Raw genomic sequence first — 17,652 nt, forward strand, 5'->3', positions numbered from 1 at the left:
GCAGGCGGCGGCAGCAGCGCGAGGCTCCGAGGCGGGCGGTGCGGGGTGAGCTTGCACGCGGCACCGGCGGCACGCAGCGGGCGCAAGGCTTGCAGCCCACAGCCCACAGCCCGCAGCTTACGGACCGCAGCTTGCAGCCCACAGCCCGCGGCTGAGAGGCGCCGACCGTCGGCCGCACGTGAGGCTTGGCGAGCCTAACGGTCGCCCGTTGAGCGGGCGAGAGGCGGCGGCTGCGCTGCGCTCTCCACACGCGCTCGTCTACTCGCACCGCCGGCGCGGACCCCCCGCCCCTCTCCTCACCGCCTGAGGGGCTCAGCGCCCAGCCCGGCAGACACCACGGAAGCGGCCATGGGGGACCGAGAGCAGCTGCTGCAGCGAGCCCGCCTGGCCGAGCAGGCGGAGAGATACGACGATATGGCCTCAGCCATGAAATCGGTGAGTGGGGCGGGCGGCGTGGCGGCCGCGCTTCGTGCCCGGGAAGGAGGAGTGTACGGGGTGGGCGGCGGCGGGAGGGACGGGAGGCGGTGAGGAAGGACGGCCGGGCCTGCCCGGAGCGGCACGGGGTGGGTCTGGGCAGGAAGCGGCCGCCGCGTCCCACCCGTGGCACTGAGGGGGCGTTGGGTGGGAGCGGGGCCTTCCGGCGGAGGCACTTCCCGCCCTGTGCGGCGCGGAGCCGGGCGGCGGCCCCGAACCCCGTAGCCCCGAGCCTCGTAGCCCCCGTCCCTTCGGAGATGGTTCTCTCCCTCCCTCGTTTCCCTCTTCCCCTCATAACGGCGCCTCCCGCTCCCCGCGCTGTCCCTTCCCGGGGGTGTGGCCGTCCCCTCGCCGCCAATGGGGCGCGGTGCGGCCGTTTGAACGCCGCCCGCCTCCGGGTGGAGGGAGCGCGCTGAGCCGCCGCACCGCGCTACACCGCGCTACACCGCGCTTGAGGTCGCTCTTGGCGGCGCAGAGGCTGGAGCTGCGACCGTGCGGTGCGCCCCCATCCGGGGCTGAAGGGGCGTTGGGCGGGGTGGGATGGCCGCTTGGGGCGGGGAGGGGGAGGTGGGAGGGAGGAAGGGGGTTGGGGCTGGGCACCGCGAGGCAGGAGGAGCCCCTTCCTTTTCTAGAGGGTTCTGCCGTAGAGGCTCCGAATAGGGCCCACGGACGTGAGTGCTGCGATTCAGAGATGGAGCTGTGATTGCATCCGGATATAGAAGCTACTCGGTGCACGCAGAATCTGTTTCTTAAGCTTTAACGTTGCCTTCTTGCCTCTTTTTGTAGGGTAACATTCTCTGTGCGTTCCTTACGCAGTTGAATACTGACATGTGTTTAACACTAAGCTACAGCTGCGATGAAAATGAATTGTACTGACCTGTTTGTACCGGTACATAATAAAACTGGAGAATGACCAAACTTCATGTCTAGTGTCTCTTCTTATAAAAAACAAAACACATCTGAGTTATGAAGCTCATGCTGGTAAATGCTTAGCAGTGTCTTTGCTGTATCTAACTGATTTCACCTTGTTCATCTGGTGTGTTTTTTTGTGAACACCAGAAGGCCCCAAGAGGACCCTGGTTTCTCTTGAGAGTGATGCTTTAAAGCCATGAGAGGACTTTGGTTTGAAAGAGCAGCTGCAAATTAAGTTCACATCATAGCCTGATTCTTGCTGAAAGTCTCCTTTGGGGACTGTGTGATATATGTTACATCTCTTAAATCAGGGCAGGAATTAGACATTATCTTGCTTCTTAATGTAACTATTTAGAGTGACATAATAAATGCCAGCATCAATCTAGTTCTGAAGCACAAATGCTTCTGAGTATCTCAATATTAAACGTAGTCAACATAAATTAGTTGTGTTTCAGTGATATTACTAGAATTCCTTATACCTACAGTGAAGTAGTAATGGCTCAATTAATCTCAAGAACACTTTTCATTGCTATTTCTGAAGGATGCAACCAAGAACTCACTGAGATCCACTGCTGCTCTGGAAGACACCATTTCTAGCTGTAGCTGGTAGCTTTTTTTCCCCCCCAACTGTTGCTGACCTGTGGTATATATGTGGTTCCCTGAATATGTGAAGGAAAAAGAACATGGTTTGTGTGCATCAGGAAGTATATGAAGTAGAAGTAACTAGTGTGTGTGTGTGTTCACTTGGCATCTTAAACTGAACTATTGTTCAGTTTTCATTCATTGCAGTATTCTGTAATCCCATTTTGCTTTGCAAGAAGTTGTATAATAATGAGCTTCTGTAATTTGGAGCTTGCTAACGTAGGTGAGCTGTCTTTAGCATGTATGAAATGTTACAAGTACTGAAATATAAAAAATTAAGCTGAATCTAAAGGGCAGTGGTTGCTCCTATTAAGCTGTTCATGTAATCTTTCCTTTTTCGATTTGAGTTGATTTCATAGGTGTGAGCTTAAGCACATTGTACACTCAGATGTCAGACTTCCTTCAACAGGAAACCAATATTGTAAATCGGATATCTATTATCAGATATCTATTGTCACTGCAGGATACTTTGATTTGAAAAGCTTCTTTAAAATATTTCTTCACGTAACTTATTTCTTTTTTAAAGGTGCTGTGTGAAAATGCTGTATTTCCAGTGTAATGGAAATGCAAGTGATTAATTTCAGCTCCAGGTATTTATCAGCATGTTTCTACAGTACAAAATATTGTCAGCAGCCTGGTAGTTGCTCTTAAAGCATAAAATGCCAAAGATTATTGTAGCAAAAGCATATTTGTACTTCCAGGGAAGAAAAATACATGATGAGACTGTCACATCAGCAGCTGATATAACGCTGGAGAAACGCTCGTTGTTCAGCCCTGTCTGTTCAGTCTTCTGTAGAAAAGCTGGGTGATACAGCTGTGGTAGCTGAAATAAGGAACCTACCTTTAAAGAATACATTTCTTGTTGCCCTTTGTTCTTAGGATTGTGCTATTTCTGTATCTGTACTTACAAATATACTTCTGTTAGCAGCTTAATTACATAAATAGCTACTGTTATAAAGCAATGAGTTCAGTGAAAATTATTTTCATGTATATGTAAAAGTGCCTCTCCCAAGTTGCATCCTTCCAGGGGTGGTGGCAGTCTCACTGCAGTAAGTACCACTTTAAGGTTCCAACTGTTTGAACTAATCTACATGGTAGGTAAAAATTCACTTCCAAACACACTGGATAAGAACATACTTCTGTTGTTGAGTGATAAAAGCGCTGGCTTGTTGGAACAAATATTGAGCAGGTTGGGAACTTGAATACTTTTGGTGTTAGACTGTTCTAGAAATTGACAATAAATAAATGTTGACAATAAATACTAAATAGTTGAACAGTTTTACTTTATGAACCGAGTCTTTCAGTCAGTGTTAATTCCAAGACATAGGATGTAGTAGTTTTTTAATCTGTATTGCTTTTTTAGTCAAAGTATGTAGCAGGTCTTTAAAATTGAGATGAATCTCAGTTATGTGAGGTGTGTAATTTTAAAGTGAGTCATGTGAAAAACATTTTCTTCACTCCTAGAATATTGAGTCATGGTATAGAGCTTTAATGTGAACAATATTCTTCCCTGCTATGAGATGACTTCCACTGTGGTTTTGTATGGTAAATCTATCTGTAACAAAAAAAAAAAGCCCCAAATAGCTGAAGCAACACGATGCAAGGTACTGCTCTGGGTTAAGTGAATTCATCTGGTTTGTTCAGAAATAATGAACAGTATTCATTATGAGCCTTCTCAGGCTGTGATGATTAAATGTGGCTTTCCTGCTCAGGTGCAGTCTTTTACTGCAGCAGCTCATGAAGAACTTGCCCAAGCTCTGACAAACATGTTCTTGGTAACAGAACGAGTACGGTCACATGCATGCAGTTTACCTGGGTCAGGGTGATGCTGTTCAGTAACCTGACAGTGCATTTGTCTGCTGTCAATTACAGAACCATTGCTGTGGTGAGTTTACAATGTAAACTTAACTTGGCTTAATGCGGCCCATGCGGGATCACGCTAATGGAAGTCAGTTTTGCTCTAAGTAGGCCAGAGTTGTGGACAGGATTCCTTTTATATACTTTCATTTCTTTCTCTCTTAACTATGAGAGCACTTTGGGCAAAGAGCTGAGGAGGAGATATCTCTAAGCACTAGAGAACCAAAACGATTTAGTGTTTTTTTAACACTTGTGAACTGTTAGTAGATCATTGCCTGTACAGTCAGCTGGCATTATCTTACACTCCTTGGCAAGATGATGCAAACTTCGGTGTCAGAAGTTTGCATAAGAAAAGTATAGTTAGATGTCAGGAAGTTAGTACTACTTAGAAGTCATACTACAAACAGCTTTTTCTTGAAGTGCTCTTGTTTTTCCTGATAGCCTTTATAATAAAAAAAGATCTAGATCAAAAAAGTAGAAGTGCACTTCTTAAGGGATCATCAACTCTAGTTAGTGCTGTAGGTGGAACAGAAAACAAGAAACATTTCCTTTAGCATTTTGCATCTTTTCTACGTCATCCCAACACATGAAGAGAAACGCATCAGTTTTTGTGCAGTTTGCTGATCTCTCTGAAATTGATGAAGCCATTGATAGTTCTTAAAGGTCCAATGCTTTCCTTTCATTCTACCTTCTTGTAATGTAGCCATTTGTGTCAGGGCTGTAGACACTAAAAGGAGAGTTCTGCTGTAAGCATTGGAAACTTCTGCCATGAGAAGAATCGCAAGTGGGAAATGACTTGTTACGCTGAGTTTCTGCACTCCTGCTAGGTGCTGCTCATGTGAAAAGTGGTTATCAGTTTTTACACTGTTAACAGCTTCTGCCAAGGGATATAAATTACACGCAGAAGTGGTGCGGTACTGGCACTTCAATTGTACTGTATCTGAAAAGTAATTCAGTTATGGTGAAAGAAAAGAAGGGTGGAAAGGCATTTGAGGGGTTGAATTTTTGCAAGTGCTGTATCCTGTACAAGTGGAGTTTATGAACCAACATTTCAGGGTGGATGTTTTCTGCAACTGAAAATGAGTAATGTCTGGAGAGGGGAAAATAGACTAGGAAAAATCTAGAATACTCTTTCAAGGCTGATGATACTGCTGTTGGATTATATTTGTCTTGTGTCAAATGGGATGAAATCTTGAAAACAGATAGAAGCTATCTCTGTAAGTAAATGCACCAGCTATAGCATAGTGAAAATGTCAGTTTACGTGATGGTTTTTTTTTATGGTTCCCATGGCATTTGCTAGGTACTGCAGAGTACGGCTTAGGTGTCCACCACTGGAATGGCCAAGTAGTAATCTGGTGGGTTTGATTTTATTTTTAATTCAATTTCTGTTAAAACACACTATTTTAACAGACTGGGGGAATAAAAAGGCCTTAGCTGAGCCTTCACATCCTGAGGGAACTGATGTCTTTAGTAGAGAGGATGATAGAGATGGATCTGAGTAGAGATGGGTCATAGAAGCTGTGAATAAGCTTGTGACAATTACCTTGAGTTGATTTCTGTGCATTTACCATCTGTAGGTTGTCTGTCGTTGTATCAGGGTGGGCACAGTTGTGTCTTTTAGGAGTTCAGCTCCCAGAGCTGCGGGGAAAAGGTATTTTGGAGATAACTCAATTGGAGGTAATTTCCCTTTCTGAGAAAGTTAATTTTTACGGTTGCTTTTTCAGGCTTGGCAGGATCCGTGTTTACTGGATAGTGCACTGATTACACCATTGGTCTCAAAAGAGTAAATGTTTGTGACAGTTACTTGTAGCTTGCAAATTTGTCTGCAGACACTGTGTGTCATGGAAACATGCACTTTTTTGGAAGGTAGTTAATTTTAGTAGTGCATGAGCAATGATAGGTTTATCTTCAATTGGAAGTGCGTATGCTTACAGTTCTAGTGACTTCCACTGCAACTAATCAAGAGTGTGTAAAGTGGTGGAGCTGTGATTTTCAGTTAATTCCTATGAACTTAATTTCACATTTGTAAACTTGCAAAATTTGAAGGAATCTGAGTGATTGTAAGTCTGAAAGGCCTTTTTTCTAACCAGCACAAAGTGAAACAGGCCTAAATGTAGTCATGGATGTTCTGCCTTTCCCTTACTGCAGCTTTAGTAGTAAGAATTCAGTTGGTTTTTTTTTTCTGAAATAAAAAATAACGCTCATTTGTTCCAGTCCTGTGCAATTTCTTTTATATCCTATCCTTGAAACCTGCCTGCAGCCACCAGTCAACAGAAATCAGGCCAGCTTCTGTATTACTTTGTGTAATTGGCCACTCAGTAAATGAAAGACAGTATGAAGCACTAATTCCCTTTTGACTGCAGCGCATTTATCTCTGCTGTTGAATGACAGTAAAGCAGCATGGGAAAGAAATTCAAGTTTCCAGTGTCTGTGCTGCATTTCAGATTCATAAAACTGATATTCTAGGTACATTTAAATTATTAACTTTGTAGTCTGCATAATTTTAGCTAAGACTTCTACAAAGTAAGTACTCCAAATGTTTCTTTTACACCAGCCTGACTCACTCTTTCTTGGTGAATGTGCTTTGTAATTCTATTACAGTGGAACTGGGGGGAGTTTCATTCTTTTGGGACTCGACTACAGAAACAGCTTTCAAGTTTAGGTGTTACAAACTGTTTTCTGGCTAGAAGGAATTTCGAGATCCAAAAAGAATTTCAAACTTTGTATTTCATGATGGAGGTGTTGAAGGGAACTTGTCATTTCTGAAGATAAACCCTTTGAATTTGATCTTTGTGTGTATTTTCAGGTAACTGAGCTGAATGAGCCTCTCTCAAATGAGGACAGAAACCTGCTGTCTGTAGCCTACAAGAATGTAGTCGGAGCAAGACGATCGTCCTGGCGTGTCATCAGCAGCATAGAGCAGAAGACCATGGCTGATGGGAATGAGAAGAAGCTGGAGAAGGTTAAAGCCTATAGGGAGAAGATAGAAAAGGAACTTGAGACAGTCTGCAATGATGTTTTGGCTCTCCTTGATAAGTACTTGATCAAGAACTGCAATGACTTCCAGTATGAGAGTAAGGTTTTTTATCTGAAAATGAAAGGAGATTATTACCGCTATTTGGCAGAAGTTGCTGCTGGAGAGAAGAAGAACAGTGTTGTGGAAGCCTCGGAAGCTGCCTATAAAGAGGCCTTTGAAATCAGCAAAGAGCACATGCAGCCTACTCACCCGATTAGGCTTGGGCTGGCACTCAATTTCTCCGTGTTCTACTATGAAATCCAGAATGCTCCTGAGCAAGCCTGCCTTTTAGCCAAACAAGCCTTTGATGATGCCATAGCAGAGCTGGACACACTAAATGAGGATTCCTACAAGGACTCCACTCTCATCATGCAGTTACTTCGAGATAACCTCACTCTGTGGACGAGTGACCAGCAAGATGAAGAAGCAGGAGAGGGCAATAATTAAAAAGCATTCCTCTGATCTGTCTTTCATCCACTTAACAATCCCTGTCATCACCAATATTACCTTGCCACAGTCACACTAACTGTCTAGTGCTAAGCATATCTGTATTGTACAGCTGTTCAGATTTGCTGTCCACTTTATCAAGAAGCAGTTTCAGATGAGCCTTCGTGGGTGTTGATGGATTGATTGGTTTATTGGCCCTGGTTATCTTAGTTGCACTTTAACAGTGCAGAAAGATATTTACTAAATGAGACATTTTTAGTTTGCCTGTTGATTAGAACAGATGGGAAAGAATAATGGAGAACAACTGAGGATGATTAGATTCCATTTACAATTTTTGCCATTTGAACTGAGCTGACTGTTCTGTTAAGCAGTACATTTTGTGCATGCGATGTAAAATAGCCACTTCAATTTTTTGTTCAGTCAGTGCAAACAGTTAAGCTGATGTGTAATGACAGCCCTGTTCATCAGTTTACAATAAACTGTTTGAAATGTGAAGTTTTGGTAGCAAATTTTTTTTTGCCTCTTAACTTATGTGCACAGTTTATTTTAATGCGGTGCATCTACATAAGAGTTTTGATACTTGTAACCTGCAGATGTTTTGAAGAATCATGAATTTATTTTTTTGTAAACTCTTTGGCTGTTTAGTTGTCTGTGTATTCTGACAACACTATGTCAATATTAGCCCATGTTAAGATGGATGACCGAGATGCCAGACTTCTAAATTAAATGCTTTGGAATTAAATAAAATAAAATGCTGCTTCGGGGAATATTATCTCTACGTAAGCTGTCCTGTCTTTTGTTCAGAGCAAAGATTGAGTTACTTAGTATAGCACTGGTAAGTTAAAACATTTCATTAATGAGAAGATGTCTTGTGCACTAAAAACAAATGAGCAAAGAACATTATGCAAAAATGAAGAAAGAAGGTAAAATGGGAGTTTCCTAAAGTGTGTGTTAGATGATTTTACACCAGTGTAGAGACTTACATTATTTCCTTTTGCCTACAGTAACTTCTAAAGTGTTCTTTTTGGTTTGGTTTTTGTTTTTGTTTGGAAGTGCTAACTGCCTAATTATACGTACACATGAAAATTCCAGTAGTGTTCTTTTGTAGTTACTTAATTCTAGCAGAAGCAGATTTATTCTTAGAGAATGCCTCTGTTCTAGCAACTGAAATCTAGTCCCCTGTCTTACATTTTGCTTTTTTTTCCCCAACAGTTAGAATATATTTATTGATTCCATCCATGCTTCTGTACTGATGTATTAGAAAAGCAGGAAAAGTTAGCTGTTGTTGCTAACTTGTTACGTGTGGCTGTATCCAGACTGCTACTGGCACCTGGACTAGCTCAAAGACCATGTAAGTTCTCAATTCTTGATCCATTTTTCTATGACTTAATAAATATTAGTGTGCTAAAAGCCCATAGCAGGAACTTCTCATACTTTTTAAAAACAGCGAGCTGTTTTCTTTTAAATATCTGTAGAATTAATTTTTTAAGGATAGATTTGTTCATATATTTTCTAGTCTCCTGGGTAATTCTAGATGTATCATATTAGTTACAATTGTGATAATCAGAATACTTGTACAACATCTGAAAAAGGTGTAAGTTAACCTTGATGTTGTGCTCTTGTATGATCTCAACATGCTCGATATCTTATTGAAGCAGTGTGAATTATGTCCTTAATACCAATTACTGCTGTGTGCCCATGGCCTGCCCTGGAAGTTATTTTTTCCTATATGCTCTTTTTGCTCAAACAGTTCACAAATGTTTGAGTTCCCCTTGTCTCCAATTATTTATAAGAGCTTTCTGACCAGTAATACTCTTTTTGGACTTCACCTGTCTCAGATATGGTGCTTCAACATTTTTTCTTCCTTCCTTTCCTCTCAAATAAGCATACATGCCAAATGGAACCAAAATGAAACTTTGACAATAAAACTGTCTTCTTATATTGAAATTATGTAGCTAGTAAATCACTGTTGGTAATTGCTAAATTTAATTTCTTTGTGTTTTTGTAGATAGTTATATATATATATACATATATATATATACACACACATATATATGTTGTTAATTAAGGGCTGAAGCATCTTTTCTTATTCTAGTTACTGCTTTACGCAGCTCCTTTGTCAGTGGGTCTCCCAACTTCTCCAGGCTAGGTTGTTGAAGATTAGCTACTGAACTTGTGCCTAAGGTCCTAAATAGAAATGAATGGCATTCTGTGAAATGTTACGATTTCAGGGTGTATTTTCCTGGATTGCCATTGGTCTGTGTAAATCTTTGCTGCCTGTCAGGAAGTATAAAGTTCCATTTTGAAGTGGTTTAATTTGCTGGAAGGGTAACTTCTAAGCAGTGTAAATTTCAACAAATTAATAAGTTATAGCCATAAATACAAGCAGATGAGAAGATGTTAGGAAGATATGTATAAAACTGAAGTTATAATTAATTACTTCTCCACTATATTCTTACAGTGTTTTATTCAGATGGCTGGAAACTGTCTAGGTTTTATACTAGGTGTCAAGATCTAGTAGCATAAGTAAACATGGCTGGAAATTAAATACTGCTTTCTAAGAATTTCTTCTCTAGAATCTTTAGAGGATCTCTCCAGAAGAACTATATGAATAGCAAGAGCTTCCTTATTACAAGGTGACCTGAAGTTTGGTCGTGAACTGACAAGTGTGGACAGCTTATTGCTGAGTGCTCCCAGCAAGGCAGAATTATGTGAGTAGGAGATTATCTCAAGTTGGGCTTGCATTAGAACATCTGAAACATGGAAGTTAAAAGTTCAACAATGAGGAGCAGCTGGTGGGTTGTATTCCTCCAAATGAGCAGCATGCAGTTATGGGCCACGTGTGGGCTTGTAACATAATTCAAATATATCTCAGTACGTCTGGAAAAGATCTCAGTAATGATCAAGCTCTTTTGAGGAGGATGAGCTTCAAGGCAGGTAGGTGAAATTACGTGGGTGTATTAATGTAAATCCATGGACACGCAATCGAAAGAAAACTGATATATGTTATCTATTATCTGTCAGCATAAGACCCACCTGAAATCCCTTGGCAAACGTGTAGCAGGAATGCTCTTCAGCCAGTCACCTTGTTGGATGAGGTGTTCTTTTATTATCCTTGTACTTAATTGCCTTTTGATAATTTTAAATTACACAGAGAATTGGATCAGCACACTTAGTAGACTTTGGCCTTAGATCTGCTAGGCAGTTTACATGATAACCAGTCTGTTTTGGACTATCTAGCTGTTCCGTTAATATCCTCAAAAAGAGAAAAAAAATAATAATCTTTTTGCTTTTAGCAAGGCTTGTACCAGAGCTGAAAGGAACAGCTTTTAGAATCCATACCTGAACTTCAAGTAATTATATTCCATACGATGTGTCAATTTACTGTCTTATTGAAATTTATCTTTGCATGTCCTTAAATGTGAGGGCAAAGGTATCTATATATTACTTATATGGTAAATAATAGTAAAAGTAGAAAATGGGTATTGTATCATCGTCATTTTTTTTCCTTTGCTAGAAGCGCTGTTCTCCAAAATAGTGCTTAGGTTGTCAGTATACACAAATTCTGGTTGGCTTTGGTTATAACGCCTGGTAACCCCAAACTCCAGTGACTGTGTGCGTAAGTTATTAGTGGTAGGCTTAGGTTTTGAGGTTAACATGCATAGTAGCCTTGGGAACCTGTAATTAGCTGGAATCTCCATGCTGTTGTTTATTTGAGTATTGCAAATCAATTTGATTTGTTCTACCTCAAGCATTATAGCCAGATGAATTATTGCATTGGGTATTTTTCTGCAAATCCCAGCCTATATTAGGGCAAAGCACTGTGCATTTTCTGCCAAGTGATTATCAAGAAATCACCTGTGATTATGCTGTTAATATGAGCTTTTTTTGTTCCCCCACATTCTCACATCGGTTTGATAATCCAATAAATGTGATTGAACTTTAGAATTTAATTTGTTAGTAGTTGAATCCATCCGTCATTAAAAAATCATCTAGTTTAACAGTATATTTAAGGAGAGAAACAAATCACATCATCCATGTGCCTTCCAGCAATGTGCTTGAAACCAAGTTATACCTGCATACCATCTCTTCTATTTGGAGAGCTGTATTCTCATTTTAAAGATCTCAGTAACAATTGTTAGTGTTTTCTCAAACAGAAGCTACTGAAAGAATATGAAGCACCAGTTCCCATCTTGAACGCACAATATGGGAAGAGGCAGAACTGCTGGGGAGTGGCAAGGAGAGCATTTTGCTCACAGGTGTTTCTGGCTGTTGTTGTGACCTTGGGTTCAGGAAAGAACATCTGACTTGTGCAAAGGAGCAGAAACTAGTGGATGTGTTAGTTAGTAACATAGTAATAACTGGTTACTGTGGAAGGAGAATATTTTCTCTGGGGAAGGAAAAACAAACAAACAAACCCTATTTGTCCCATGTTTACTTTGTTTTATTGAAAAAAACCAAATCATTATTTTTTAAGTACAATCCTAGATACCTCAGAGGGAATAATGCATAGGGAAGCTGAGTTAGTGCCACAAAGGGACAATCCAGCACAACTGGGATCCATCTGTAACAGGTTCCTGCCCCCATGGCAGAGCTGTCCTGGAGCAGTGATCCCCATTACTGTCCCTGCCATCCAAATCCACAGATGGGAGCAGAAGCCTGAGCCTGTTTTTGGCAGCAGGTGGCACAGCTCTCTCCAAGTGCCTGCTGGCTGGCCACCATGTTGGGTCACTGCTGAAGTTCCAGTATGTCCTTTAAGGGCAGGAACGAATCCCTTGATTCTCTTGTGTCACCTCAAGCTTTTTAAGGACTGCTATTTGTGTCTTCTGAAACAAGTCCTGTTAAGCTTCTCTGGGCTGTAAAATGTCATGGGAGGACCGGGGAACTGTTTGCTGTCATCAGCGTCATCAGAGTGCGATGCTTTTATTACATAAGAATGCTGTGGTGCTGTTGCTGATTCATTCCCCTGGATTTCACAGTCAGACTTCCTTGCTTTCAGATAACTCCTGCACTTTTCTCTTTTAATAATGTTCATTTTATGAACATCATTAATTACAGAAAATAAATTGTGCTGTGAATTTGAAAATACCTTATTTACAAGTTGTTAGGAGCTACTGGGATAGAATCTGTAGTAATTCCTGGCAATGCTGATTTGGAAAGTGTTTTCACTTTATAAGATTTCTTGATACAGTTTTAGTATAGCTACTTGTTACAATAATTTGGAATTAGTGTTTTACATTGCTTAGAAACTAATGTGTGAATTCCATAAACGACTCATCTAAGTTTCACCTTGAAAGTCATCTTTCTTCTCCTTTGGCAGCTGAGTATTGTTTCATTGAAAGGGAAAGTTAAAATCCTAAGAGTGGGATTGCATTAGCACTTCCTAATGGTTGTGGATCTCTGGATAAAGGCATTAGGAATTATTTATCCTTTTATCCTAATGCTATCGCAGTAATGTCTTGGTGTCAATTCGCAGGGGCATAGGACAACAGACCACCTATGAGGTATTCTTTGTAAGTTATTTTTACTGGTAAATGTATTTTCTGCCCTTTTAGTTTGTTCCTTTTTTAATTAGGATTAAAATGGGCTGAGAGCTGAAGCTGTCTGCAAGTTATATTGCTGTGTCTCAGTAAATTTGTTGCACTGGTGCACTGCATTTTCTTACAGGTTATTTTCCTTCTATTACCTGTGAGCTTTATTGTATGATATTAATAGGAGCTGAATTTCTTACTCTTAATTAATGTAGAACACCTCTGTGGAACTGCAAGGCATAGCACTTACTACATTAGTGAAGCCATTAATGTGTATTACTGTTTTTGACTTAAGGGAACACATTTTAAATGACTTATATTTTTTTTTAGTTACATTTTTCAACCTGACCATTGCTTATTACACATTTTTCCCCGCTTTGTTTGTTAAGTTAGCCCTCAATGTTGTTTTTGTTGTTTCATTTAATGCTAATTTGTATCAGTGTTTGTCCAGAGGCTTTATCAGTGTCATGGATTTATGATTGTCCAGAAGAGAAGAAAAACTACATTCGCCAGGGGGCTTTGTGGTCAGAGAGGACCAAGGCAAGGGCAGCTGAGGAGGCTTTTCTCTTCGTCACTCTTCTTCGCCTTTCCTCACTGCTGCCCATCCTGACTGCACGCATCACTTTCAGTATTGCTGTAAGGCCTACAGCTTTCAGATTCTTTCTCGTTATATTTGATTTATTAGCTTCAATTCTAATTATATGGTATTGTAGTGTGTTATCTTGCATTCTGATACCATATTTAGTAAATTAGTTTGTTTCTCCTCAGATTTAATTATTTTGGGGTCCTCTGTTTCCCTTTTCTGGAGGTGTGAATTTTGCAGAATCCCTCCACCCCACTAGTCATGGAACTGAACCAGCCCATAAACTGCTGACAGTCAGAGCTCTAACTCAAAGACATTATCAATTCACATTACCTGTATTTTACCACTGGTCCTTAAAAATACCTCTATCTTGAAATAAGGCTGCAGCCTGAAGCATACCTTAATTAATGCAGGTATTTCAGTCTCATAGCTCAGCTTTTTAAAATAAAATTACGATAAATCCCAATGTGTCCTACTTGTTCTCCAGCAGTCTTTTCATTATATGCTCTCCATGCCATGATTTCCTTCCTTCCCCACCCTCCCATATATTTTGGTCACTACGTGAAGATGTAACTGGCGGATGGGGCCTCTCAAATGTATGAGAATACATAACATAGCCTGAATTTTGCTTGTGATGTGCACAGTTAGCTGTTCTTTGAATGTCTTCTAGTTTAAGGAGGAATGTGAGAACTGAAAAATAACTTTGTGGAATCAATCAATGCTGGCCTTGCTTTATGTCTTTTGGTGTTTGTGCCTCTATTCATCAGCAGCATAAGATATTTTTCTCCCTTTCTACTCCTCCCCTTTTCCTGTTTCTGTCCCTCAGTCATCACATACTTCCTAGTGCTGCTTATCGCTGGGATTTTTCTTCTCTCTCTCTGCTGCCTGTGATTAAACACCTGGAACATTTCCAGCCTGATGACTGCACAATTTTGCAATGAAACTCCTTTGAGATTTACTGCAGTGAGGCTGTTTCTTGAAATGCATTGCTCTGAAGGAGTCAGGCATTATGTACTCTAATTCTTTGTAGAGGTTTTGAGAATGCTTGGCATAGTAAATGCATTATTACTAACAGAATAACAGCAACAATCTGCTTGAGGTCCTGTAATAGAAAAATGTTTGGTTGTTACAAATTGTACAAAATTCTTCATCAAGAAAACTATTTTTCTTTCAGGTGAAATACTCACTCAGCTGATTGTTTGCCCAAGGAGACTGTGGGTGCCCCATCCCTGGAGGCATTCAAGACTAGGCTGGATGTGGCTATGGGCAGCCTGGTCTGGTGGCTGGTGACCCTGCATGTAACGGGGGGGTTGAAACTGGATGATGATTGTGGTCCTTTTCAACCCAGGACATTCTATGATTCTGTGTTTTGCTACTATTGAATTTTGAGATTCTGCTCTTGAGAGTTAGCCTGAATTGAGTTGCATTGACTGCTGTGCACCAATTAGGCAAGTTCTAAACTCTGATATTTGAAATTAGTTCTGAATCATGTAACTGAGGTTCATCTTAGCTTCATCTGTAAAAACAACAGAAACAATAGAGAAATCAATTTTGATAGAAGATGTTAGAGCTACAACATTACTTTGCTGAATTGCTATCCAGTCACAGTTGCTACATCTGATTCTGCATTACCTCCTGTGATGAATGGTAGAGGGCAATTAATGGAGGTGTGAATTAAACTAAACCTGCTTAAGAAAGAATATTCAAATATGCCTTGCTGGGTAGAGAACAGAGAATGTATGATATGAAGCTTCTTCAATAATGTTGTAAGTTTTAGACTGCAAGGTGTCCTCTGAAGGCTCTATTTTTTGTTACTTATCTCCCACACAAGGCTGCGTACCTTGATAAAACACCATGTATCAGTCATGTCAGTTTCATTGCCTCCAGGCTTGTCTCACAGGGTTTGAGAGCCATTTAGGATAAAGCTGCTAGTAATGTTGCTCACCAGCTGAGACTGTGTGGAATTCAGAGACAGTTCAGTGAATGCTCTTCCATCTTGGTGAGGGTTTGGAGAAGCTTTCAATCAGTGCAAAACAGATTTTCATTTGTAAGATAGCCAAGTTATTTTTGTCTTAAATTCAAGTGCCAGAAAGCACCACCAAAACCAAAGAAGAGAGCAAAAGGATCCTCTGAGGCCCTGTAAGACACAACAGTAACAACAGGTTATTGGCAGTGCTGTGACAGAGCCGCTGAGGAGAATGAAAATGTGTTAGAAAAATACTCTGTCTCGGGAAAAGTAGCTGGTATATTCCATATAGCATGACTTCAGTTAGTGCCTTTCTGGAAGTTTCTGGCAGTTTCTTACAGGTTATCAAAAGTCTCTTCATCTAATTCAGCATTTATCCTATAGCTTAATTTGATGTGATCATGAATATTCAGCAAATCTAGCCTAAATAATGTATTATCAGAGAATGAATTGATGATTTTTAAAAAGCAGGTAGTAATGTTGTTTCCTTATTATTTATTTTTATCCCTTCTGTACTTTTTTCAGTCTCCTGTCTTTATACTCTGTCCCTCTTTTCCTTTCCCTGGCCTTTATTCTTCTCACGGGGCTCATATTTTCACTTCTGTTATCTTTTATCCTGCTCTTCCCTGAGTCCTCTTTTGTCCTCCCTGACCTATCTTCCCACTTAAAATACTTTCTCCCTGGCCTCATGGAGCATCGCCATGGTGACTGCATCATCACTGCATGGGGAGCTGTTGCCCAGGAAACAGTATGATGTCATTGCACTAGAGACAGTTGCCGTGGTTACTGAGTTGACTGAGGTAACTAGAAATAAAGGAGTTGTTATCAGACCAGAGCCAGGAAATGTTCCTTTTAATGGAAATAATAAAAGAAAGACACTTCTCATGTATTTATGTTCCAGGACGGTCTGCCTGTGATTCAAAGTCCCCAATTATTTTTCTGATGCGGTATGCTCGATTTGAGCTTCTTTCAACTGGGCTGAGGGATCTTGCTCATCTGTTTCTATCATCATGCCACCATAAAATGGAAAAAAGAACTATGTAGTCCTGTGCTTCTGTGTAATGCATACCCACCTGTTGTTGCTGTTTGCTTTTTCCTGTTTGGTTTCTTTATTTTCTGTGATGAATAGTCCAGCCCAGTTGTTATCGCAGCTGATGTCAGAGATATGCTAATAGTCAATATTACATGTCTGAGCTTGCTTCATCTGCCCCAGGCTCTGTCTCTAAAAGGCAAACTATAGTTTGTTTTCCCCTTCTTTTCTGCCTTTTACCAGCTTTTTGTTTTCCATTGTAGTTATTGCTGGAGTTCCAGGAACAATCCAATGTGAAAGGTGAAGAAGAGATTAAATAAAGAGTAGGAGGCAGCTATTAGAGATGAAGAAGGATATGCAAGATTGCACTTCACTGAGAGCAATGTGAAAACTTGGGTAGCTGATCATGTTCCATGTGAGGAGTCAGGAAGGTGAATAGTGGTAACCATCTGTCTTAATAACTCATTGCATATGATGTGCAGTACTCTGGCAGAATGTTGTCAATGTATAAATATATATGTTTATATATTTTTTATTTAAATATATACATTTATATTTACTTTTTCAGACATTCTGCAATTTGGGTGAATTACATGTCTAAGATAAGATGTGCACATGTAAGAGTGATATACCCCTACACATTAAGGAGGGTCTCTGCTCTCAGTACCTGTGCAGGTTCTCAAGCACTCACTAGAAACTGTAGTCATGAACTTGCCATTAGTTAACCAAGAAACATACACTTTCTGAGGCTCCCATGTTTGTTAAGTTTGGCAAAACTGGGTGAAGAGTAGGGAAGAGAGAATAGAATTTCAATGGGAAAAGAGCAGAATTTTCCAGGCTTGGCTATGAGGGGAAAAAATGAATGACAATTGGGAATTTGGGGGGTGAAGTAGTAAAAAGCTTTTATTAGAGTTTATGTTTTTATTCCCTTCCTCATTCAAGTACTATTTGTATAACTGTTTATTTGCTCGCTGTACTGCTCAAAGTAATATCAACCTCTCAGCCAAAGTAACTATAAAATAAAGTTGTTTCGCATCTGTATTTAGGTAGGCCAGCAGGAAACAGCAGTTGTAAGAGATCTGATGGCAACAAGATAAAACAGCTAATGGAGATGCAAAGTAGCAGTCAGTCAGCACTGAGAGGCTCATAACTGTCAGGTGAGAGACGTGGGTAAATTCTAAATTTCTAACCTG

The 17,652-nt window shown here is 40.5% G+C and overlaps 1 protein-coding gene across 1 annotated transcript; it reads left to right on the plus strand.

Moving 5' to 3' along the window:
* YWHAH (tyrosine 3-monooxygenase/tryptophan 5-monooxygenase activation protein eta) lies at positions 1 to 8,127 on the plus strand. The gene is made up of 2 exons (XM_072351005.1): positions 1 to 435; positions 6,693 to 8,127. The coding sequence occupies exons 1-2, from the start codon at positions 349 to 351 to the stop codon at positions 7,347 to 7,349; spliced, it is 744 nt and encodes a 247-aa protein (XP_072207106.1). The 5' UTR covers positions 1 to 348; the 3' UTR covers positions 7,350 to 8,127.
* The last annotated feature ends 9,525 nt before the right edge of the window (positions 8,128 to 17,652 follow it).

The sequence above is a fragment of the Excalfactoria chinensis genome, chromosome 16 (assembly GCF_039878825.1).
Source record: "Excalfactoria chinensis isolate bCotChi1 chromosome 16, bCotChi1.hap2, whole genome shotgun sequence".
NCBI lineage: Eukaryota > Metazoa > Chordata > Aves > Galliformes > Phasianidae > Excalfactoria > Excalfactoria chinensis.

Coding starts and splice junctions, on each gene's coding strand:
- YWHAH (XM_072351005.1), top strand. CDS start 349: ATGGGGGACCGAGAGCAGCTGCTGCAGCGAGCCCGCCTGGCCGAGCAG. Junction 436..6,692: donor TGGCCTCAGCCATGAAATCG/GTGAGTGGGGCG, acceptor GTGTATTTTCAG/GTAACTGAGCTGAATGAGCC.